The sequence below is a fragment of the Oryctolagus cuniculus genome, chromosome 2 (genome assembly GCF_964237555.1).
Source record: "Oryctolagus cuniculus chromosome 2, mOryCun1.1, whole genome shotgun sequence".
In the NCBI taxonomy this organism is placed as follows: Eukaryota; Metazoa; Chordata; class Mammalia; order Lagomorpha; family Leporidae; genus Oryctolagus; species Oryctolagus cuniculus.
The window spans coordinates 89,341,662-89,367,554 of record NC_091433.1 but is presented as its reverse complement, the minus strand read 5'-3'; the positions used below and the strand labels follow the sequence as shown (position 1 = coordinate 89,367,554).

The 25,893-nt window shown below is 38.6% G+C and overlaps 2 protein-coding genes across 8 annotated transcripts in view; both read right to left on the bottom strand.

Annotated features, from left to right (window-relative positions):
- The window catches only part of LOC138843046 (disintegrin and metalloproteinase domain-containing protein 32-like), a 498,529-nt gene that overhangs the window by 311,651 nt on the left and 160,985 nt on the right, over window positions 1–25,893 (bottom strand). The gene's annotated exons all lie outside the window — the stretch shown is intronic.
- LOC138848517 (disintegrin and metalloproteinase domain-containing protein 32-like) overlaps window positions 1–25,893 on the bottom strand; it is a 48,354-nt gene that overhangs the window by 14,053 nt on the left and 8,408 nt on the right. For 2 of the 3 annotated variants that reach the window (XM_070068583.1, XM_070068584.1), the window contains 2 exons: window positions 24,218–24,311; window positions 5,005–5,043 (listed from right to left, as the gene is read on the bottom strand). In XM_070068583.1, coding sequence (XP_069924684.1) covers window positions 5,005–5,043; window positions 24,218–24,311 — 133 coding nt within the window. Of the gene's footprint in view, window positions 1–5,004; window positions 5,044–23,107; window positions 23,265–24,217; window positions 24,312–25,893 lie in introns of all 3 variants that reach the window. The other variant, XM_070068585.1, reaches the window with a different exon arrangement.

Here is a 25,893-nt window from a genome sequence, read left to right as displayed (position 1 = left end):
AACAAATAAGAAAGAAAAAGAGAGAGAGAGAAAGAAAGAAAGGAAGGAAGGAAGGAAGGAAGGAAGGAAGGAAGGAAGGAAGGAAGGAAGGAAGGAAGGAAGGAATAAATAACTCCAATTTTTCTCAATATTTCAAAACAATTGAAATGGAGGGCATACTCCCAAACTCCTTCTTTGAGACCAGCATCACCTCAATTCCAAAACCAGAAATTGTACAACATAGAAGGAGAACAATGTATAAATATACCTGATGAAAATACATGCATTAACAAACTAAAGAACAAAAATCATATGATCATCCCAATAGATTCAGAAAAAGGTTTGATGAAATACATCTTTTCATGATGAAAACCTTAGGCAAACTGGGTATAGAAGTTAACATTCTTCAACATAATCAAGGCAATTTACAACAAACCCACAGCAAGCATCTTACTGAATGGGGAAGTGTTGAAAACATTCTCACTAAGATCTAGAACCAGACAACAATGTCACTCTCATTATTGCTATTAAATATAGTTTTGGATGTTCATGGCTATTAGGAAGAAAAAGAAATCAAAGGGATACAAATTGGAAAGGAGGAAGTCATGCAGTCCCTATTTGCAGATAACATGATGCTATACATAAGGGCACCACAAGACTCCACTAAGAGACTACTGGAACTCATTAAAGAGTTTGGTAAAGTGACAGGATATAAAATGAACACAGAAAAATCAATAGTCTTTGAATATCCAGAAAATGCCATGGCAGAGAAGGAATTTCTAAGATCAATCCTATTCACAATAGCTACAGTAAATATTAAATACCTTGGCATAAATATAAGCAAGGATGTCAAAGATCTCTACGATGAAAATTATAAAACATTATAAAAAGAAATAGAGGATGCAAAAACTAAAAATTAATTAAAAAATCTTTCATGTTCATGGATTGAAAGAATCAATATCATCAGAATGTCCATACTACCAAGCAATTTACATATTTAATGTGATGGCAATAAAACTACCAATGACAGGGGCCAGCACTGTGGTGCAGTAGGATAAGGCTCCACCTGTGGTGCCAGCATCCCATAATGGCATCCATTCATGTCCCAGCTGCTCATCTTTTGATTCAGCTCTCTGTATATGCCCTGGGAAAGTAGGAGATGATGGCCCAGATGCTTGGGACACTGCACCCAAGTGTGAGACCTGGAAAAAGCTCCTTGGTTCTGGCTTTGGATCTGCCAGGCTCCAGCCATTGTGGCCATTTGGGGAGTGCACCAACCAAATGGAAGACCTCTCTCTTTGTTGTTCCCTCTCTATACTCTGCTTCTCAAATAAATAAATAAATCTTTAAAAATATGAAAGATACTCTACTCAGATCTAAAAAAATGCTAAAAATTTGTATGAAAACATAGGAGACCCCGGATAGCAAAAGCAATCCTACACAACAAAAATGAATCGAGGCATCGCAATTACCAGATTTCAAGACATATTGTAGGCCAGTTATAATCAAAACTGCCTGGTACTGGCAAAAAATAGATTTGTGGACCAATGGAACAGAATAGAGCCTCCAGAAATCAATCCATATAGCTGCAACCACATATTCTTGAGAAAGGAACTAAAATCAATCCATGGAGCAAGGACAGTCTCTTCAACAAATGGTGCTGGGGAAATTGGATCTCCACATGCAAAAATATGAAACAAGATTCCTACCTTAAACCTTACACAAAAATCCACTCAAATTGGTTCAACAAACTAAATCTACAACCTGATACCATCAGATTACTAAAGAACCCTGGGGACACTCTGCAAGACAATAGCATAGGCATAGACTACTTGGGAAATATCCTGGAAGCACAGGCATTCCAAGTCAACATTGACAGATGGGATTATATCAAGCTGAGAAGCTTCTACACTGCAAAAGAAACATTCAGCAAAGTGAAGTGGAACTGACAGAGTAGCAGAAAATATTTGCAATCTGCGCAACTAATAAAGGATTAATATTCAGAATCTATAAAGAATGCAAGAAACTCAACAACAATAAACCATCCAGTAAATAATTGGACAAAGGACTTGAACATGTATTTTTCAAGAAGAAATACAAATGAAAACTATAGTGAGGTTTCATCTCACCCCAGTTAGAATAGCTCTCATACAGAAATCAACAACTACTGGTAAGGTTATGAGATAAAAAGTACTCTAATACACTGTAAGTGGGAATGTAAACTGGTGCAGCCACTGTGGAAGACAGTATGGAGATATCTCAGAGATCTGAATATAGACCAATGATGTGATTCATCTGATTCCCACTCCTGGTATTTTACCCAAATGAAAATAAATCATCATATGACTGAGTGATCTATGTCCTCATGTTTATTACATCTCAATCCACAAGAGCTAATATATATATATATATATATAAATAAAATCAATGAAGATGTCCATCAATTGAAGGCTAGATAAAGAAATTATGGTATACATACACTATGGAATATTACACAATGATAAAAAATGAAATCCTTCTTTTGCAATAAAATTGATGCAAATGGAAAACATTATAGCTATTAAAATGAATCAGCCCCCAAAAGAAAAATATGACATGTTCTCTGGTCTATCATAACTAGTAGAGAACCTAAAAGGTAATCTGTAGGAATGAAATTGACATGTAGCAATTTGATTATTTTTAACAGAACTTTTCTCAACTGCTGAGGAAAAGTGTTTTTTTCTTCTATTTGTGGAACACTTTACTTAGCGTAGGGTTAATATTATGAGTATAAAGTTAATTGAAAATAGGTCTTTGTAAAAACTAAGAATGGGAGTAAGAGAGGGATGAGGAAGATTGGTGTGAGCAAGGGCAGGAGGGAGGGTAGGATGGAAAGTGTCACTTTTTGAATATGTATAAGGGAAATACATGTAATTGGTAGACATTAAATACATTTTTAAAAATAAAAATATAAATACGCATCTCATTTGAAAATGCTTTTTAAAATCATGATATTGAATCAGTAAAATACATACATGCTGATGGAAAATTTCCCAACTCTACTTTTTACAAAAGTTGTATTGAAGGGCTAAAATTGCTTTGAAGTGTCTCTTTCAGAAGTAGTAATAAAATGTTTGAAAATATAATCTTCCTCTTTACTAAGACTACAAAAATAATCACAAGGAGGCACTTGTGAAACACATACTCCTTCTCTGGGAAAAATAACCATCTCCCTGATATCCCATGAAAATATGTCTTCTCTTTAGCTGAGGGAAGGGTTTGATCTCTCCTTTCCTATGAGTGCCACCAATGTTGAAATGAGGCTGTTACTCTAAATCAGAGTTGCAAGAATATAATAAGCAATCTTTGAAAAAGAATATTTCCTGCCATTTTCACCAAATTGAATGGAACTAGGGGTAAATATATGAAGTGAAATTAGCAAGACACAGAAAGATAAGACCACATGCTCTCATTCATACGTATAAATTTTTAAAAATAAATTAATCTCACAATATTGATGATTAGAGACTGGAAAGAATGTAACAACTTGTATGGAACTTGGGGTAATTATGTTAAGTGAAATTAGCAAGAAACAGAGGGCCGATGCCATGGCTCAGTTGTTTAATCCTCTGCGCTGGCATCCCATATGGGCTCTGGGTTCTAGTCCCGGTTGCTCCTCTTCCATTTCAGCTCTCTGCTGTGGCCCGGGAAGGCAGTGGAGGATGGCCCAAGTGCTTGGGACCCTGCACCCGCATGGGAGACCAGGAAGAAGCACCTGGCTCCTGGCTTTGGATCGGTGCTGCGCCAGCCATGGCAGCCATTTGGGAAGTGAATCAACAGAAGGAAGACCTTTCTCTTTCTCTCTCTCTCTCTCCCCCACTGTTTGTAACTCTACCTGTCAAATAAAAAAAATTAGCAAGAAACAGAAAGATATGGCCACATGTTCTCACTCTCACATAGAAATTTTTAAAAGTATGTTGATCTCACAGTATTGATGATTGGAAACTGGGAAGAATGTAGAAGGGTGTTGGATACTAGGTACCAAGACTACCGTATGGAAGCCATAATTTTTAGTATTCCACAGTGCAGTGGAGTGACTGTAGTTCACAATTATATATTACATAATGAGTTTGGAAGCATCATTTATAAGGAAATGGAAAGGAAATGGAAAGTTGATTGTATTAATCAGTATTTTGTTCACATTACACTGAGTACATATGTTTAAATATAGAAACACATTTCATAAAAATGCACCACTTTTAAATGTTAATAAAGAAATATTAATGGGGGAACAATGCAATTTACCATTCTTTTTTGAACAGAACAGTTAGTTTCAATCCATAATTATTAGAGTGATTTACACATCAAGAGTCATGATTTCTGTCACTATCTATCAAATTTCAGTTATTTGCTTGCTTACCCAGGCACTAAAATTGCATAACCCAAGCTGAGTAACTTCTAGGCACTTTATTTTTTTCTTTACTAATTGTACATAATTTATCTCTTATTAGAGTCAGCTATTTTTTCTTCAGATTAGAATTCCATTAAATATTTATTAATGATGAAAGAGCTAATTTGTTAGATTATGTATATTAATAGTCTGGTTTGGGGTGCTTTACCCACTTGAGGTAACTGAAAATATTTAGAAATTAATTGTGAGGGTCAACATTGTACCATAGCAGGTCAAGCCACTGCCTGCAACACCAGCATCCCGTATGAGTGCCAGTTCACATACCAGCCACTCAACTTCTAATCAAGCTTCCCGCTAATGCACCTGGGAAATCAGCATGGGCCCCTGTCAGCCACGTGGGAGACCTTGATGAAGCTCCTGGCTCTTGGCTTCAGCCTAATGCAGCCCCTATCTTTGTGGCTATTTGAGGAATGAATCAGCAAATGTCAGATTCCCTCTCTCTCTTTCTCTCTCTCTCTCTGGAACTCTGCTCTTCAAATAAAAAACCCCAAATCTTAAAAAAATTTAAAGTATGAATTACCAATGGATTCTTAATTTTTTACATGTACAGTAAAAAGATTTTTTAATTTACTTACTGACTGGAGTGTGTCTGAGTGTTACCTTCTGATCTTGATCTACAAAAACAATTGAAAATAATAATGTCTATAGTTAATACTAAGGAAGCTAATCAACATACTCAGTGAAAGTCAGGATATCTTATACACAATATTTTGTCTTATAAGGCATGTTACTGATAAATAAAATAACATCCAGAGGTCAGTGAACAAAGATACAAATGAATAAAATTTTCAGTAGCTCATATACTTCAGTCAAAGTATGTGAATTTCAAATACTGAAGTGAGGGGAGCATCAAGAAAGCAGAGGATTGCATCATTTCCTTATCAATTCTAAACACCAAATGTACATTTGATCCTGATGTCTAATTCTGACCTTTGTACTTCAACTCTAATTTTTTATTCATATTACAGGAATTATTACAATTTGTAAGTTAAAATCTATACTAACTTGTATATAATCTAATAGAGTGAGCTGGCAAAGTAAGTTTCCCTTTCATTCCTTGCACAGAGGAGTAACACAGTGCACTACTTCAAATAAAGGAAAGACTTCATCTAATACCAATAAAAATGATAAGACTAAGCTCAAATGGTAAATGGTACCTAAAGATGAGTGACTTGCAGAAATATCTGAAGCAGTGATATACATTTGGGACTAGGGAATTAACATTTCTGTCTCACAATGGGTTGGGATCCTTGGTATTTGCATGTGGAAAGACCAAGTGCTGTAAATAAACTCTTTAATTAACCTGGACCCAGGAAGAACCATATCACCCATGAAACAGGAATAATGAAAATTTCGACCAGTAGACTTCTAATGCAGCATGGGTATACTTAGATAAAGTTGCATCTCAGAGTAGTGTTATCTCAAGTCACTAAAAACCAAGATCTCAGAACCCAAGTTTATAACACCATGTATATATACTTTATATATTTTTATTTAGGAGAAGCAAAACTAAATATATTATAGATATATATGTCACAGTACATGCAGAATTTTCATGGGAAAACTCATAGGGAAGACAATAGAGTATACACTTACAAACTACTAAGTATTCATGTCAACACAAGAACAAAACTAATTTATTTTAAAACTACTTTAATGTAACAATATTTATAAGCACTATAGAGTTTTTCAGGAACAGAATCCATAATTTCTGAACAGGAACTTATAGAACAACTTGGGAGATAAAATAGGGATCTGAGTAAATCAAAATGTAAGATAGAGAGAATGAATTCATTAATCTTTTTTTACATATGTTCTCTGGATTTTGTTAGAATCATAGAAGACCTTGATAACTCTATGACTAGTATATATTTTCTTATAATGTCTTCTGAGGTAGAATTTATTTTTTATGTATAAGTAGTTGGTACACCTGAAATGCAATTTGATTTAGGTTATGTTGTGGCTTATCTTCAGATATTAGTATTTACTTATTTCTTTTTTTAAGATTTATTTATTTATTTGAAAGTCAGAGTTACACAGAGAGAGAAGGAGAGGCAGAGAGAGAGAAAGATCTTCCATCCGCTGGTTCACTCCCCAATTGGCTGCAATGGCCGCAAATGTGCTGATCTGAAGCCAGGAGCCAGGAGCATCTTCCAGGTCTCCCATGCGCGTGCAGGGTCCCAAGGGCTTGGGCCATCTTCTACTGCTATCCCAGGCCACAGCAGGCAGCTGGATTGGAAGTGGAGCAGCCAGGTCTCGAACTGGCACACATATGGGATGCCAGCACTTCAGGCCAGGGCGTTAACCCACTACGCCACAGCGCCGGCCCCAGTATTTACTTAATTCAACATCATTACTGAATATTTATCTGCAACATTAATATGAGCTGTCTCCATTATCAAATATTACATTTATATGTAAATATATATACAGGTATATATCTTTTTCTATTCTGTGGCACTGATATGTCTTTCTTTTCATGTATCAATAAAATATGCTTTCATTTTAAAAAATAATATATGAAAGTGAATGCTATAGATTCCTGCTATTGTGTACCCTGTGAGGCTGCAGATAATGGTTCAAGTACATTAGCTTTGCAAAAGAGTTTGGCCATTTCATTAGATGTTAAGCAGACATGTATCATATTATTCAGACATTCTACTCCAAGATTTGAAACAAAAGGGAGAAAACAATATTCACAAATAGACTTTGTTCCTGAAAGTTCATAGTGGCTCTGTTTGTAACAACTAAAATTTAGAAATAGCTTTCAACAGATGAATGGTTTAAAAATATATAGAATATTAATCGAACTGAATAATTCTAAGGAAGACAAAGCAATAAACCACTGGTCTACACAAGAACATGGATAGATCGTAAAATAAGTATAGTGAATGGAAGTCAGTTTGGAGATTGCTCAGAAACCTGAATATAACCCTACCATACAACCCAGCCATCCTACTCCTTGGAATTTACCCAAAGGAAATTAAATTGGCAAATAAAAGAGCCGTCTGCACCTCAGTGTTTATTGCAGCTCAATTCACAATTGCTAAGACCTGGAATCAAGCTAAATGCCTGTCAACAGAAGACTGGATAAAGATATTATGGGATATGTATCCATAAAATACTATATAGCAGTAAAAAAAAAAAGAGAAATCCAGTCATTTGAAAAAAATGGAGGAATCTGGAAAACATCATGCTGAGTGAAATAAGCCAGTCCCAAAGGGACAAATATCACATGTTCTCCCAGATCAGTGACAACTAGCTCAGCACATAAAAGGAAACCTGTTGAAGTGAAATGGACACTATGAGAAACAATGACTTGATCAGCCTTTCTCCTGACTGTTGAGGGACAACTTGCTATTTTATTCCTTTTAGTATTTTTTTGTTCTAGTTAATACCATTGATTGAACTCTTTAATTAACACACAATTACTCTTAGTCATTTAACTTTAACTGAAAAGTGATCCCTGTTAAAATATAAGAGTGGTAATAAGAAAGGGAAGAGATGTACAGTTCGGCACATGCTCAATCAGACTTGCCCCAAATGGTAGAGTTAGAAACGTGCCAGGGGATTCCAATTCAATCCTATAAAGGTGGCATGTACCTATGCCACCTTACTTGTTAAAGTGATCAGCTTAAGTTCATAATTGATCAAAAGGATAGGATTAGGTGTCAAAAGGATTACATAAATAAGAACAGTGTCTGCAAATAATAATTGATAGAATTAAAAAGGAGAGAATGATCCTACATGGGAAGCAGGATATGCAGCAGACTCATAGAATGGCTGATGTCCTATACAGCACTCTGGCCTCAAAATCAGCCCTTAAGTCATTCGGATCTGGCTGAAAAGCCCATGAGTATTTTGCAGGCATGGAAAGCCAAGACACTCTGGCAAAAAAAAAAATGACCTAAATTTAAGATCTCTGTGAGTGAGATCCCAGCAGGAAGAATTTGTCAGCAAAGAAGGCTGGGATAGGAGGAGAGAACTTCCACTTTGACTATGGCCTTGTCTAAATAAGATCGGAGTTTGTGAACTCAAGAGGCTTCCATAGCCTTAGCAGCTCATGACAAGAGCCTCACGTGATTACTAATGTCATAAATAAGAGTGTCAATTGTTAAATCAACAACGGGAGTCATTGCGCACCTGGCTCCTCATGTAGGACCTCTGTCCTAAATGTGTTGTACAATGCAAATTAATGGTAAAACTACTACTAAAACAGTACTCTATACTTTGTGTGTTTTTGTGGGTACAGTCTGTTGAAATATTTTCTTAGTATATACTAAGTTGATCTTCCGTATATAAAGATAATTTAAAATGAATAGTGATAAAGAATGGGATGGAAGAGGGAGTGGGAGATGGGATAGTTGCAGGTAGGAGGGAGGTTATGTGGGAAAAGCCGCTATAATTCAAAAGTTGTACTTTGGAAATTTATATTTATTAAATAAAGTTTAAAAATTAGTGAGTGAAATAAATCAGACAAAAATAAAAGAATAAATATTATGTCACATTTATATTAAATGGAATAGAAAATGGAATGTAAAACGTGATGATTGTGGGGAGCAACTCGGACTAGACTGTTACTGGAATTAAGACTTATTCTATGCATCTGCTCTCCCACAATATGGCGCTGAGAAGGGAGTAACAGCTTCTACACAGCTGCCTCCAGTTCAACCAATAAACTGTAGGACCTGCTCCTGATTGGAGGAGAGCAGCGTACTCGGCGTGTGGGTAGCAGAGTTGGGATTGGTGGAAGAGGACTATAAAGGAGGAGAGAGACAACATGCACCAGGAACATCTAAAGGGAACATCTATCTGAAGGAACACCTGTGCAGCCCCCGAGAGAGCCGGCCGGCAGTGTGCCGCTCCCCCGCGGAAGTGGGGAAAGTGGCAGGGGGAACCGCCCTTCCACGCAGGTGGAAGGGACGGTAGCCAACCCGGGAAGAACCAGCAGCAAACCCGGGGAGGGCCGAGCAGACCAAAGAACAGCGCAGGGTCCTGTGTCGTTCCTCCACGAAGAGGGGGAGCGACATAATGGTGCCGTGACTCGGATATGAAGCCTATGCAGGGTTTAGTGTCATTCCTCCATGAAGACGGGGAGCGACATAATGGTGCCGTGACTCGGATAGGAAACCTAGGCAGGGTTTAGTGTCGCTCCTCCACGAAGAGGGGGAGCGACATAATGGTGCCGTGACTCGGATATGAAGCCTAGGCAGGGTTTAGTGTCGTTCCTCCACAAAGACGGGGAGTGACATAATGGTGCTGTGACTCGGATAGGAAACCTAGGAGGGAAGAAACGGGAAGAAGTGGGAAAATACCGGAGAGAGAGAGACTAGCAAAGAGCCTAGGGAAAAGCCGGACGGAAAGGGTGCTGGAAGAAGCTATTGAAAGCCTAGGCATAGACTCGGATACGGACTGTGGGAAAGAAGTTAGGATTTAAAGTGAAAGCAAGAAGAAACTTAGATACGGACTGCAGGTTGAAAGTGAAAGTGAAACCTAGAAGAAACTTAGACGTGGATACGGACTGTGGGGAGAAGCCAGGAGAAGTGAGAGGGGAATATTGTTGGAAGAAAAGTTAGGAAACATACCGGGTAGAGAAAAATGTTAGGGAGGATGAAGCCGCGGGGGCAGGCCGAGGCGGAGACGTAAGCTATCTTGGAATTCTTCAAGTCAGCCCGGGGAGCAAAAGGCGAAAATCTGGAACCAGAGGCAGAGACGTGGGCCACCAGGTTGGAATTCGCCAGGTTAGCCCGGGGAACTTGGACTGAATGCCAGTGGCGGAAACGTGACCTGGGCTGTGTGACTCGCGGAAGCCGCCGCACGCAGAGAGAGCGTGCGGGGCACAAGTGGGGAGAGCGCACGGGGCGCGGATAGATAGGGAACGTGGGGCTAGAGCGAAGGCCGTGGTGCGGGCGCGAAGGCCGTGGAGACCGCGGAGCGCGCGAAGCCGAGCCGCGCAGAGCCGGGAACCCGCTGCAGGGCAGGCGCCGGGAAGCCGCGGAGATAAGAGAAACAGAAGTTTAGAAGTAAAATGAGAGAAATAGGAATGCTGGTAGATAGAAGTAAAATAGGAGAAATAGGAATGCCCGGAGATAGAGAAATAGAGAAAAATAAGGCCTCCCCACAACACGGCAATGAGAGAGCTTGGATTCAGTCTGCCTGATTAGTAAGACGATGAGCACCTGTGGGCAGCTAGCAGTTTGTGCGCCGCAGGTCACCGAAGACAGGCACGAATTAACATCAATAAGTCTCCCCACAATACGGCAATGAGAAGGCTTGGATTCGGTTTGCCTGATAGGGCTTGTAAGCACCTGTAGGCAGTTCTAGCAGAGCAGAGCATGCGCTGCAGGGCACCGAACTCAGGCACGCATTGGCGCCTAAAAACCTCCTCACAACATGGCAAAGAGAGGACCCGGATTCGGTTTGCCTGATTGATAGGGCTTATAAGCACCTGTGGGCAACTCTAGCAAGCAGAGCAGAGTGTGTGCCGCAGGGCACCGAAGACAGGCACGTATCAACGCCAAAAATAAAAAGAAAGGGGGATCTGTGGGGAGCAACTCAGACTAGACTGTTACTGGAATTAAGACTTATTCTATGCATCTGCTCTCCCACAATATGGCGCTGAGAAGGGAGTAACAGCTTCTACACAGCTGCCTCCAGTTCAACCAATAAACTGTAGGACCTGCTGCTGATTGGAGGAGAGCAGCGTACTCGGCGTGTGGGTAGCAGAGTTGGGATTGGTGGAAGAGGATTATAAAGGAGGAGAGAGACAACATGCACCAGGAACATCTAAAGGGAACATCTATCTGAAGGAACACCTGTGCAGCCCCCGAGAGAGCCGGCCGGCGGTGTGCCGCTCCCCCGCGGAAGTGGGGAAAGTGGCAGGGGGAACCGCCCTTCCACAGAGGTGGAAGGGACGGTAGCCAACCCGGGAAGAACCAGCAGCATACCCGGGGAGGGCCAAGCAGACAAAAGAACAACGCAGGGTCCTGTGTAGTTCCTCCATGAAGACGGGGAGCGACAATGATAGAAAGCAGATGACCAGTATCCTAGGGACGAGCCAGGATTTGGGGGAGAAGGGCTGACGAGGGAGATTTTAAAAGGAAAAAAGGAAAAATTTTTAAAAATATATTTATTTATTAGAGAGATAGATTTATTCACAGAGAGAAACAGACAGACAGACAGACAGAGACAGAGTTAAAGGTCTTCTATTCACTAGTTCACTCCCCAAATTACAGTAATGGCCAGAGCTAGGTTGGTCCAAAGCCAAGAGCCATGAACTTCTTCCACATCTCCTATGCAGGTGCAGGGGCCCAAGCAATTGGGCCATCTGCTACTGCTTTCTCAGGCCATTAGCAGAAAGCTTAATCAGAAAAATAGCAGTCAGGACACAAACTGACACTCATATGAGATGCCGGTGTCACAGTCAGAGGCTTAGCCAACTACATCATAGTGCCAGCCCCAAGGAAATTCTGGAATGTGACAGATGCCTCCATAATCTTGATTGCATTGGTTTCTAGGGTGTTATTTGTCTAATTATCAAAACATCACAATTCATACACTGAAAATACAGATAATTGTCCATTATACAATAAAATTATATACTAAAATTATTCTACAATAATACTATACATTACAAAAAGCACACTATAGATATATACACCAGGGATGGCTCTCAGATGTATTATGTTAGAAGCAAGGTACATAATATATGATTCCATTTATTTTTAAACTTCTAAAATAGGAAAAACTGGTAGGCACGGAAAACAGATCTCCAGTTACAAGATATGGAACTGGGATTAGAGTAACTTTTTCTGGTGATAAAGTAATTATATTTTTTGTGCTAGTAGTATTCATATGTATTTGTTACACTTGTCAAATTTACACACTCAAAATGACAAATTTCACTATAATTAAATTGTACAAAAGTACTATTCTAGTCCCAAAAGGAAGGAATAAAAAGAAAGAAAATAAGAAGAATATCAGGAAAATGAAAATATTCACCACCACTATGACCATGGGGATCCTAATATATAGGAAATCCAAGAGTTAAAAAAATCACAGAACGAGTATCAAAAACTTAATTGAAGAGCTATGACTGAGGATTTTCCTATTTTATTTCCTACTTTTGAGAAAAAATACAGTTTAAGCACACAGGTACAAATTAATTAATTTGACTATTATCCTATCAATAGCAAATATCAGAATTCAACAGTATTTCATTAAAAAAGTAATTATTGTCCAGCTAAAACTCTATCCTTTAAGAGTGACCATACCGCACTAGTTGTGGCACAGTCGATTAAACTTGTTTGCAACACCAGCATCCATGTAGGGCTGCCTACAATCCAGTCATACTTCTACTTCCCATTCTGGTTCCTGCTAATGCTCCTGGTGAGCAGCAGGTGATGGTTCAATAACTTGGGCCCCTGCCCTCCATGTGGGGTTCCTAGCTCCTGCCTGAGACCTGACCCAGCTCTGACAGCTACAATCATTGGGGGAATAAATCAACAAACAGATGATTCTTTCTCCCTCTCTCTCTCTTCCTCTCCCCCCAACAAATGTGTGTGCCTCCCTCTCTATCTATAAAAAAGAACTGATATGTAATAAAGTCAATTTCAGGCATATGAATCAGATAACTAAAAACAAACCATCATAGTAATACCTGATAAAATATGTACTTCCTCCAAGAAGAAAACTGAACATTCAAGAAGAAAATTAAGTGATTATATGCAAAATTTGTATAAACCAGAAGAAACTGGTAAATTCATAAGATACTGATAAATTCATAAGATACTACATACTAAAACTGAATCATCAGGAAATAAAAATATGAACAAATCAATAAAAATTAGATTAAGCTTTCAACCAAATATCTCCCAAGATTTGGAAGTTATATTTCTAGTTTTTTTTAAAGGAATAATCCAAATGTTTTTCATAGTGGGAGGAAAAAAAACCTCTATAATAACACAGTAGTAACTACTAGCGACTGAGAGGGGTGCAGAAGGTGGTGGGAGGTGGGACAGTGGAACAAAATCAGAATTCCTTAGAAGGAATGAATTCCTAATGTTATGCCACTAAATGAGGTGACTGTAGTTCACAATAATCTAATATATTTTAATCAGAAAATAGAAGAAAGGAGCTACAATGCCCCAATAATAAAGAATTGTTAAAGAGGGGAAATATTTACTACTCCAATTTTATCAGTATATATATATATATATATATGCATACATATTGTAACATGCATCAGTGTACATTACGTGCATATATATTGTAACATGTATCAGTAACAGTTATTGAAACGTTGCAATGTATCCCAAAAATGTTCCATTATTGCTAATAAAAACACTTTTTAATTTTTACAACAAAGAAAAGTACAGAACAACATATTATAACAAGTTTTAAAGAATTAAAACCAATAGTTCTCAAATATTCCCATAGGTTGGTGGGTGAGGGACACTTATTAACTCATTTTATAAGGCGAGAATCACCCTTAAGCCAAAACTAGATGAGGATCCCACCAGAAAGTCACTGCCTAACATATCTGATGAAAACAGATGGAAAAATCATCAACAAAATTTGAATAAATGAAATTCAACAAAACATTAAAGGGACCATACATGATGAACAAGTAGGATTTATTCCTAGAATTCAGATAGTTCATAGTGTACAAATTAATCAATGTGATACATCACCTTAGCAGAGTGAAGGATAGAATTCATGATTGGGGTGGGCATTTGGTGCAGCAGGTAAGCTGACTACAGGGACATGAATGTGCCATGTTGGAATCCATGGGTTCCATGCGTGGCTCTGATCTCCATTCTACAATACACGAATGTGCACCCTGGGAGGTATCAGGTGATAGCTCATGTAGTTAAGGCCCTGACACCCGCAGGGGGAGACTAATACTGACTTCCCATATCCTGACTCTGGTCTAGCCCAGCTCTAATTTTATGAGCATGTGGAAAGTGACCATCTGGCTGGAGATCAATCTCCCTTTCTCTCCCCATCCCTTTCTACCTACTTTTTGAATACAGTAAGTAAATGAATATAATTTTTGAAATCATGTGATCATCCAAATAGATGAAGGAAAAGTATTTGAGAAAAGTCAACATGCTTTCATGATGAAATTTTCAATATTAGGTATAGAAGGAATGTACCTTATATGATAAAGGTGATATGTGACATGCACACAGCTACATCACAAAAAAGTAAAATGCTTTCAGTTTCTCCACTAAGATAAAGACAAGGAGGCCCATTATCCTCAATTCAACATAGTACTAGAAGTTCTAGCTAAAGGCAAGAAAAAATAACTCAAGGAATATAAATTACAAAAAAGTGAAATTATCTTTTGATAGATAATATCTTATATATAAAATAACTTTCAAAACTCCACAAACTATAAAACCAAAAAAAAACCCAAATGCATTAGTTTCAGTATACAAAATGAATGTAAAAAATCACTTGCATTTACATCTATTAACAGAAAATTATCTGATAAAGACTTTTAAGAAAGCAATGTTATTTACAATTACCTCAGTAAGAATAAAATACCTAGGAATAAGTTTAACCAAGGAGGTGAAAAATCTACACACTGAGAACTCTGAAAAGAAATAAGGACAGTAAGGTACAAATAAGATATCCCACAGTCACTGGAATCCCTATCAAAATCTCAGTAATAGTTTTCATAGATATAGAAAAAGCAACACTAAAATTTGTATAGAACTCTGAATCACTAATAGAATCTTGAGAAATAAGAACAAACAAGGAAGAATCACAATTTTGGTTTCAAGTTATTTTTCAAAATACATGCAACTGGGGCTGGCTCTGTGGCATAATAGGTAAGTCTTCTCTTGCAGCAGTGGCATCCCATATGGGTGCCAGTTCATGTTCTGGCTGCTCTTTTTTTCAATCCAGCTCCCTGACAATGGCCTAGGAAGGCAGTGGGAGATGGCCTAAAAACTTTGGTCCTTACATGCATGTGAGAGACCTAGAAGAAGCTCCTGGCACCAGGTTTTGAATTGCCCCAGCTCCAGCCATTGTGACTATTTGGGGAATGAACCAGCAGATGGAAGACCTTTCTCTCTGTCTCTCCCTCTCTCTGTCTGTAATTCTACCTCTCAAATGAATAAATAAATATTTAAAAAAAAGAAACTACATTTCAAGGGTTTAACTTGAATGTTTGTGAACTATGTATCATACATATAATGAAGCAATATCTTGGAACTCTTCCATCACAGCTGGTATATGGATAGAGATTGTATTGAATATAATAGTGCATTCATTCTGGAAAAATAAATATCTTTACATTATTAAACCTTCCAAAGCAACAACATTGAAAATCTCTCCAGGCCTCCATTACCATAACCTTTCATATAGTTATAATATTTATTTCCATATTTAGAGCTTCTGCAATCCTTGGTAAATTAATTCTTAGAATTTGATTTCTGTCACAAGTATAATATTCTAGATGGATACAACTGCTGATTTTTTTAACAGATAGAGTTAGACAGTGAGAGAGAGAGACAGAGAGAAAGGTCTTCCTTCCGTTGGTTCACCCCCCAAATGGCCGCTACAGCCAGAGCTACACCAATTTGAAGCCAGGAGCCAGGTGCTTCTTCCCGGTCTCCCATGTGCATGCAGGGGCCTTAGCACTTGGGCCATCCTCCACTGCCCTCCTGGGTCACAGCAGAGAGCTGGAATGGAATAAGAGCAATTGGGACTAGAACTCAGCGCCCATATGGGATGCTGGTGCCACAGGTGGAGGATTAACCACGTGAGCCTCGGCGCCGGCCCCACAACTGGTTTTGACAAGTATAACTAATTTTCAAAAATTCTATTCTTTCTACCATTTTGATAGTTTTGTTTATCGATCTTACCAGTTTCTTAACTGAAGAGAGCAAATGATGTCAGGACAAAGAGACCAGACATTAAAAAACTATCATATACCACCTTGGTTTTCTGACTCTTCTACACCCAGTGTCTCTGGACAAGGGCTCAACTATAAATCCTTAGGAAATAAATAGGGGCCAGCTCTGCGGAATACTGGGTAAAGCTGCTGCCTTTAGCACCAGCATCCTACATGGGCGATGGTTCAAGTCCCTGCTGCTCCACTTCCAATGCAACTCCCTGCTAATGCATGTGGGAAAGCAGCAGAAGACAGTCCAAGTCCTTGGGCCACTGAAACCCATGTGGGAGACAGAGAAGAAGCTCCTAGATCCTGGCTTCAAATCAGCTCAGCTCTAGCCAATGTGGCCATTTGGGGTGCGAACTGGCAGATGGAAGACCTCTCTGTCTCTCCCTGAGAATAAGGATATAAGAAAAAGATGCACCAGATAAATCCAGTTTTAAAAGAGAAATTTGGTACAGCTACCCAAAACAGTGAAAATATTATTGAAGAAAAAAGAAAATACATGAGGAAAATATAGCTAAAATCAACATTATACACTTAGTAATTGCCTTAAAATATGTTTTTGAACATGAAAAAATGTTTCAGTAGTCAAAGTTAAATTCATGGGGCCAGCGCTGCAGCTCACTAAGCTAATCCTCCGCCTGCGGCATCGGTACTCCGGGTTCTAGTCCCGGTTGGGGCGGCAGTTCTGTCCCGTTGCTCCTCTTCCAGTCCAGCTCTCTGCTGTGGCCCAGGAAGGCAGTGGAGGATGGCCCAGGTGCTTGGGTCCTGCACCCGCATGGGAGACCAGGGGGAAGCTCTGGGCCCCTGGCTTCGGATTGGCGCAGCGCGCTGGCCGTAGCGGCCATTTGGGGAGTGAACCAACGGAAGGAAGACCTTTCTCTCTGTCTCTCTCTCTCATTGTCTAACTCTGCCTTCCAAAAAAAAAAAAAAAATCATGGGTTGAAAGTGTTAGTTCACCACTCATGGAAAATAAATTGTCAAATACACAATTAAAAATTAGAAAGTATAAAGATATTTTGAAACAACACAATTTAAAACTATTATAAAAATACTGGGACAGAGGTTAGCATTGTGGTACAAAGGATTAAGTTACCACCTGTGATATCCTGATTCCTAGTAAACACCAGTCCAGGTATTGGCTGTTCCAATCCTGATGCAGCTTACTGCTGATGTATCTGGGAAAGCAGCAGAAGACGTCCCAAGTGCTTGGGTCCCCGCCACCCACATGGGAGATCCAGATGGAGTTCCAGGCTCCTGGATTTGTCCTGCCGGAGCTCCAGCCATTGCAGCCTTCTTGTGAGTGAGTCAATAGATGGAAGATAGCGCTCTCGCTCGCTCTCTCTCTCTCTCTCTCTCTTTCTTTCCCTGTCTCTCCATAACTCTGCCTTTCAAATATATAAATGTTTAAAAAGTTGAAAAATAAAAACATTGGAGCATACATATGAAGCATACACCTACAAACATTTACATTTCTAGTTCCGACATTGAATAATCTAAATCACACAGACAGGTCTCTCATCAATAAAATCAGAAAATGATCTAAAATAATGAAAACAAGTCATACAATTGGGCAATACTGAAAACATTTTTTCATGATTTAAATGAGAAATAATACTGGAATTTCCTTTCTTATTTTTTATGTATTTGAAAGGCAGAGAGATACAGGTAGAACTTCCCTACACTGGTTCACTCCTCAAATGACCTGCAACAGCTCGGGCTGGGCATTTTCAAATCCAGGAGCCCAGAACTCAATCTGGATTTCTCACATGGGTGGCAGGAACCATATTATTCAGCACTTAGCTGTGGCCTTCTAGGGTGCACATCAGTAGTAAGCTAGAATGAGAAGGGGAGACAGGACTCCAACTCGGCAACTTTGACAAAGGATGAGGGTATCCCAAAGTGACAGTTTTACTGTTGTAACAAACACCCATGTCAGAATATTATAATTCATTACTGAACACTAATTATACTTTTTGAGCTGGAGATTATAGAGAAAATAACATCCAAAAATGAAGTTTCAGCTTTATAGTTTATATTAGAAAGCAGAGCAACGGAAATAATGAAAAAGAGGTAAAAATCAAAACTCAATATAAAAAACAAAGGTATATAGAAACATCAACAAAACCCAAAACCTCAAATTATTAATAAAATATAAATATCTCTGAGATGGCTTTTCATGGAAAAGAAAAAAAAAGAGATACCACATAAACTAGAATTAAAAATTGGAATGCATCTACAAAGTAAAGGTATTTGAAATTACATCTAAAACAATACTAGAAATGTAAAATGGATGCAGTCACATATTGTAAAAATAGGTAACAAACACAACTCTCAGTGTGATACTGTTCTCTGCAGCAGGAAAGGTGAGGAGTCATACAGAAGGAAATTTTGGCCTATAAAACAATGGTTTATTTCCTAACCAATGAGAAAAAGATCTCCTGATTACAAGATGTCTGAATAGGGACAAGCTATGCTGAATCTGACCAGGAGGAGGTAGTGGAAGAAAAGCAGAGAAAGTGTACTACCAGAGGAGAGTTGGAAAAAAGTTTGTAGTAGAAATTCTACACAAAGAAAAGTAATGTGGTGGAGCAGTGTGGAAAGTGTGTACTTGTGGCAGTGAGCGGGGATGCCACACGTGTCTCCCACAGCTGGGGGCTGGAGGTGACACTAGCTTCTGAGAGCGAGGTGGGGGCAGACTACAGCAGCCCACACCACTGGAGATATTGCAAGAGGGAAACCTTTGTTGACCACACTGACTTTGAGTCTGTCCTGAAGTACTAGCAGAAGGCAAGTTACTCACCTAATCTAGCTAAGGAAAAGTGTATTTCTTTCTCCCCATCTCCCAGTATGGGAGCTGGCAACCTATGCCATCTTGATACTATTAGAGGCTACAGAAACTCCCATATGCACAATCAGGAGATTTTACCAGAGGGAAAAATCTGCATTTCCCAATGAATTTGATTCTGGCTGGGAGGGTTGACAGGGGGCTAGGTACCCATCCTCTCAACATACTACAGGCTCTGGGCTTAAACTGTGTGAAGCACCCACAAGCAGCTGGCTCTGGAAATGACTATGCTTTTTCCATCGACCAGGCAAGCTTGTGGGGCAAAGAGGGAATCCTCTGGATCCTGTAACTGTGGGAGCCTTATACACTGTGACTGTGGGAATCCAGTGAGAGCATGAAAGGTTGTGGGGTTTAGCTGAATCTCTGACCAATCACTGGATCAGGTGTCAGAGACTTTGAGCTCCCTTTCTCCCTGTGGTGGGTCATTGTAGAGGGTTCTAGGCTCATACTGAGGACTGCAGAGATCCTTTGTGTGTTTGCTGCACCAGCATGGGTGAGGATTGTACCCATTGTGCGCTAACACTTGGAAAAGAAGAAGTGAGGTTCTGATTATGCCAATATGAGTGATCATACACTCCCCAGAGCTGTCATTGGAGGAGTTATATGACACTCAAATTGGGTGTCACCCTAGATTCACATTCCACACTTGAGTACTCACCAGAGCTCCTTGGCTCCACCAAGGACACAACTCTGGGTATTCAGTGAAGGACAATACTACTTAGAATATCACTAAGACACAAAGGTATAATACAAAGATATAACCATTAGTGGAGACAACCATGTGTTTCCACAAATGCCTATTGATAAACACAGAAGTATAAGAAACAAGAACAAGGAAGCAACAATATTCCCCAAAGGAATAAACACTGCAATATTAGAAAAAGAAGACAAAGAAATTGATGAAACGCCTGAAAAGGAATTCAAATGAACAATCATAAGATTACTCAGAAGCGAAGAGTGGCAAATTCATGAGTTAAAGAAATTCAGTGGGCCAAGATGGCAATATAGCAACAGGACGTTCCGAGTCACATAGGGCAACATAGAGAGTTAGTAAGGCTACAGATCCGTGAGAATTTCACACAGAGAAGCCCAGGAGTCCAACAGGGACTGAGCAGGTCCACCACGAGGGAGCAAAAAGTGGTGGAGGCACAGAAGAGGTGCAGCAGAGAACTCCCAGGATGAATGAGGTGAGATGCGTGGTTGAGAGTCCATGGAGCTGTGGAGAGCAGTGGGAATTGGAGCCTAGTGAACTGTTTGAAGTTCCAAATGGGAAGAATAGGGGAACAAATGGAGAGGTCGGGCATGCCCCTGTCCATCTATGTCTTCTCCCTACCCCCAGCTGGACCTGCAGCCACCTGGGAAAAGCCATATTGTTTGTTTACATCTTTGAATGTAAGCAGAAGGCTACCACATTTACCTGCCATGCATACATCCATCAATTGTGGGGGCCACTTCACTGCACCCTCCACCCAGGAATGAGGATCACTACATTTCAGAGTAATTTCCACCACCTCCATGCAAGCTGTACAACAAGAAATCTTGAATATCAAAATGCTGAGCTTGTTTCACACACCAGTGAGAAGTGAGGCCGGCCCCAACAGGTGGGGTTTAGTGCACCAAAGCTCTCTATCACTCTTGAGAAGTGAGCAGGACTTCCAGAGACAGGGCTGTGCACTTACACTTGCAACACACAGACAGATAGAAGCTCATAGCAGAGGGAAATCGCACCACTAGCACCGAGACACATATTAAAGAGAAAAGCAACCAGAAATGCAAAAAATAACCAAAAGAAAAACCCTAATAAGAATAAGGAAGACAGTATGAGCCCCTCAAAGGGACACTACAATTCTTCTTCAACAATAGAAGCTGAAGAAGAAGAGATCAAGGATATGTCAGAAACAGAATTCAGAAAATTAAGCGTCAGATTACTTAGAAGCAATCAGAAACAAATTCATGATCTAAATGAAAAGTGTTCCCAAGAAATTGAGATATTAAAGGGAAGTCAGAATGAAGTACTAGAAATGAAGGATTCAATAGATCAAATAAAAAAATGCAGTGGAAAGCCTGAACAATAGAATAAGTGAGACAGAAGAAAGAATATTAGAACCAGAAGACAAATTTCTGGAAATAATACAGTCAAACAAAACATGAGAAGAAATTAATAAATTTGGAGATAACGTTTGGAGAGCCACGAGACTCTATCAAATGACCCAACATACGGATCCTAGGAATTCCAGAAGGCATGGAAAGAAAGAAAGGAGTAGAAGGCCTTCTTAATGAAATAATAACAGAGAATTTCCCCAATCTGGAGAAAGAAAGAGACATCCAGGACAGAGGAAGTACACAGAACTCCCAGTAGACACGACCAGAAAAGATCTTCACCTGGGCACATTATAGCCAAGCTCTCCTCAGTAATATATAAAGAAAAGATCTTAAAATGTGTATAAGAGAAACAATAAATTACATTCAGAGAAAACCCAATTAGACTCACTCAGGACTTTACATCACAAACCCCACAGGCAAGGAGAGAATAGCAGGACATACTCCAAGTTCCTAACAGGAAAAAAAAAATGTCAACCCAGAATAGTGTACACTGCAAAACTCTCATTTATGAATAAAGGAGAAATAAGGATCTTAACAACAAACAGAAATTGAAAGAATTTATAACTACTCTCCAGCCTACAAAAGATGCTCACGGATGTGCTACACACAGAAACAGGAACATCACTACAAAAGGAAATGAACACAGACATTTACTCTGCAAAAGAACAAATAAAATCCAAAATACATAAACAGAACTATTCATGGAAACTTGGCAGGGCAAACTCGGTACTTAACAATAATCACACTGAACATGAATGGTCTAAACTCCACAGTTAAAAGAAACAGACTGGCTGAATGGATTAAAAAAGAAAACCCATCTATTTACTGCCTACAAGAAACACATATTACCAACAAAGATGCACTCAGACTGAAAGTGAAAGGCTGGAAAAAGGTAATCCATGCTAACAGAAACCAAAAAAAAGAGCTGGTGTTGCCATCTTAATATCAGACAAAATAGACTTTAACACAAAAACTATTAAAAGAGACAAAGAAGGAAACTATATAGTGATTGAAGGATCTATTCAACAGGAATATGTGACTATTATAAATGTATATGTACTACTTACAGAGCACTTGGCTATTAAAAATAAATGTTAAGGGATTTAAAGGGAGATATAGACTCAAATACAATAGTAATGGGGGTACTTTAATACACCATTTTCAGCAATGGATAGATCAATGAGACAGAAAATCAACAAGGAAACTGTAAGTGCTGGCACTGTGGTATAGCAGGTAAAGCCACCGCCTGCAGTGCCGGCATCCCATATGGGCGCCAGTTCTAGTCCCAGCTGCTCCATTTCCTATCCAGCTCTCCTCTATGGCCTGGAAAAGCAATGGAAGATGGTGCAAGACCTTGGGCCCATGCACCCATGTGGGAGACCTGGAGGAGGATCCTGGCTCCTGGCTTCAGATCGGCTCAGCTCAGGCCTTTGTGGCCAACTGGGGAGTGAACCAGTGGATGGAAGACCTCTCTCTCTCTCTCTCTCTCTCTCTGCCTCTCCTTCTCTTTCTATGTAACTCTCACTTTCAAGTAAAATAAAAATAATCTTTTAAAAAAAACCAAAAAACAAGGAAACTTTAATCTACACTATAGAGCAAACAGACCTAGCAGCTTAACTACAGAGCCTTCCACCCTACAGCCACAGAGTACATTACAGTACATGGAACTTTTCTCTAGGATTGACAACTCTCACAAAATTAAACACTGATAGTATTCAAAATCTCAGGAAAATATATTGTTGCTGTTCATGATATTGTCTCACACATTACTAGAGTCAAATGCTGCTAAATATAACCCCAGAACCCAAATTCAACTTACTCGTTACTTATCGATTCCTCTTCCTTGACAGAACGTTTTTTCAACCTAGCCCATGCTGCGATTATTGCAGTGGCTATGAATAGAATAGGCAAACCAATATACAAAACTAAAAACCAATGTTTTTCAGCCTTCCTAGAAGATTTGCCTTTCTTTAAATCTAAAAAGAAACAAAATCAAATTACAAAATAAAGTATTCAACTTTACTTTCAACTTGGAATAAATTACAATATTCCTGTTATTTGAAGAACATAGTAAAATAAATCTAGAATAACAACATTTGAAACTATTTCTACAATTTTTTCATTTTAAAAACATGGAAGTCACGCCCCAGAAAATTCCGAAGTATACTATATTATACAACTGATACAGCAAATTCTCAGTGTAGCACAATAAGTGGCCAAGAAACCTGAATAATACAATGTTATCCAAATGTGCATAGTTATAGGTTTTCAAAGGATTAGATTACCAAAGCATTTCCAACAGACTGTCAATACTCTGTTTTTTCCCCTTAAAATAATGTTGGCAGACCTACATGCTCATTAGGATTAATGTATTTACTTTACTTACTATACATCCCCAGTGCCTAGACTATCAGCTGGCATATATTAAGAGTTTGATAAATATCTGCTAAATCAATAATAGAATGAAAGAAAGAAAATAAACCTATGTTAAACAGACAGAACACTATGCTAGTGTCCTTTGAGTCATCTATTAAGCAGTAACTTATAGACTTTTTAAGTTTAATTTATAAAATCTTTGAAGTAAAATAATTCCATAATTTTTCTACTGGTATAACAGGAACACAGTAAAACTACTAGACACATAGTAAAAGTTTTTCTAGGGTGAATCGTAAAGATGGAGGGGAAAGTTGAAAACATTCTGAATAAGAATGTCAGTAATATCATTAAAGAGAAATTTTAAAATAAGGCTGCTTCAATCATTGTATTTTAATATTAGAAAAGAGTAAGTCTAAGAAGATGTGCTTTGTTTACATTCCTTGAAAGAAGTATAATTACCTGTTCACTTCAAATATTAGTCTCTTAGTTGTAAAACTGGGGTGAAGGAAGTCAGAATTACATTAAATGGCTATCTAAAGAGGTAGATATTTACCAATTTTCCCAGGCAATGATCCTCGCCTTTGCAGTTGGCAATTTGCTCCATAGTAGGTTGAGTAACAATGGCATACCCCGAAGTTTGTGCACTTCTAGGATAATTTTTAAAAATCTAAATTACTAAAATGTTTTTTCATAGAAAGTGAAACTATCATATGGTCAACATGCTTAGTTTTGTGTTTTCAACTAATGTGATTTCATTTTTGTAATTTATTTATCAAATAATATTCAAATTAAATACTTGGTATCCTACACAAAAATGCATTTCTATGATTTCCCTGATCTGTGGTAACTAATAGAGTACCTCAAATGTAATGTATTTGAGTGAAATTCACATTTGAGTTTTGATGATTATTTACAGCCTGTATCTCTACTGTTGATGAACAGTATTTTTTCTTCATACTATTTGTTGAGCTATTTACTTAGTGTAGGGTTAAACTTAAGAGTATAAAGTATACTGAAAATAGATCTTTGTAAAAATGAAGAGTGGGAGCAGGAGAGGGAGGAGGATGAATGTTGAGCATGAGTGGGAGAGAGGGTAAGGTGGGAGTACCACTATGTTCCTAAATCTGTATACATGAAATACATGGAATTTGTAAAAAATAAAATTTAAAATAAAACAAACAAAAAGAAATAGGAATAAAATTATCTATAAAATGAAGTTCACAATATTCACATTAAGGAAGTTTAAAACCTTCAAATGTCTACCACTAAATTTAATGTGCATTTACATTTTGAATGAAACTGTGTGACCCTTCCAGTGAGGTGCTTGAGAGATCTTGTATCAGCTCTCAGAGCTAATTGTGAATAGCTCTTCTCTTCTCCATGTTCAGTGAGTCCATGTTGGCACTTTGACATATTCTGCCCACACAAAAAACTGTATCATTCCCCAGGCTGGTGGTGAAATACTAATCACCCTTAACCAAGATTGAAAAATTATGTATACAGATATTTTATTTGAAATAAATATAGAGAGAAATAGAGTTGATAAATATATAGATATATACAGAGATATAGTGATCTAGAGAGATAGAGACAGAGATAGAAAAAGAGATGATAGTTCTCTCATCTGCTGTTTCACTCCTCAGATTCTCACAACAGGTGGGACTGGGCCAGGCTAAATCTAGGAACCAGGAACTCAGTCTGGATCTCCCATGTAGATGGTGGGGACCCAACTATTTGAGACCTTCACCTGCTGCCTACCAGGATGCACATCAGCAGAAGCAAGAAACAATAACAGAGACAGTCTTGAAATCTAGGCCCCATATTCTGAAATGCAGAAATCCCAGGAAAATTCTGAATTGCTACACCCTAATTGATGTGTAAAGTAAAGAAATTTTGTATTTCAAAGGGACAAGAAATACTTAGATCCCGCATAACATTAGGAACCAATAGTTTCTGGGGATCCAAAATTAAATTAATAGGTTTCCTTTTTGGTGCTGTTAGTTGTCACCTATCAAGGAGAACAAGTGGTATTTGTCCCTTTGGGATTGGCTTATTTCACTCAACATGTTTTCCAAATTTCTAACAGGGATCACTTTTCAGTTAAAATTTAAACACCTAAGAATAATTGTGTGTTAATTACAGAGTTCGACCAATGGTACTAGAACAAAAACAAAATACTAAAATGGATGAAGTATTACATTGTACATCAACCGTCAGGACAAGAGCTGA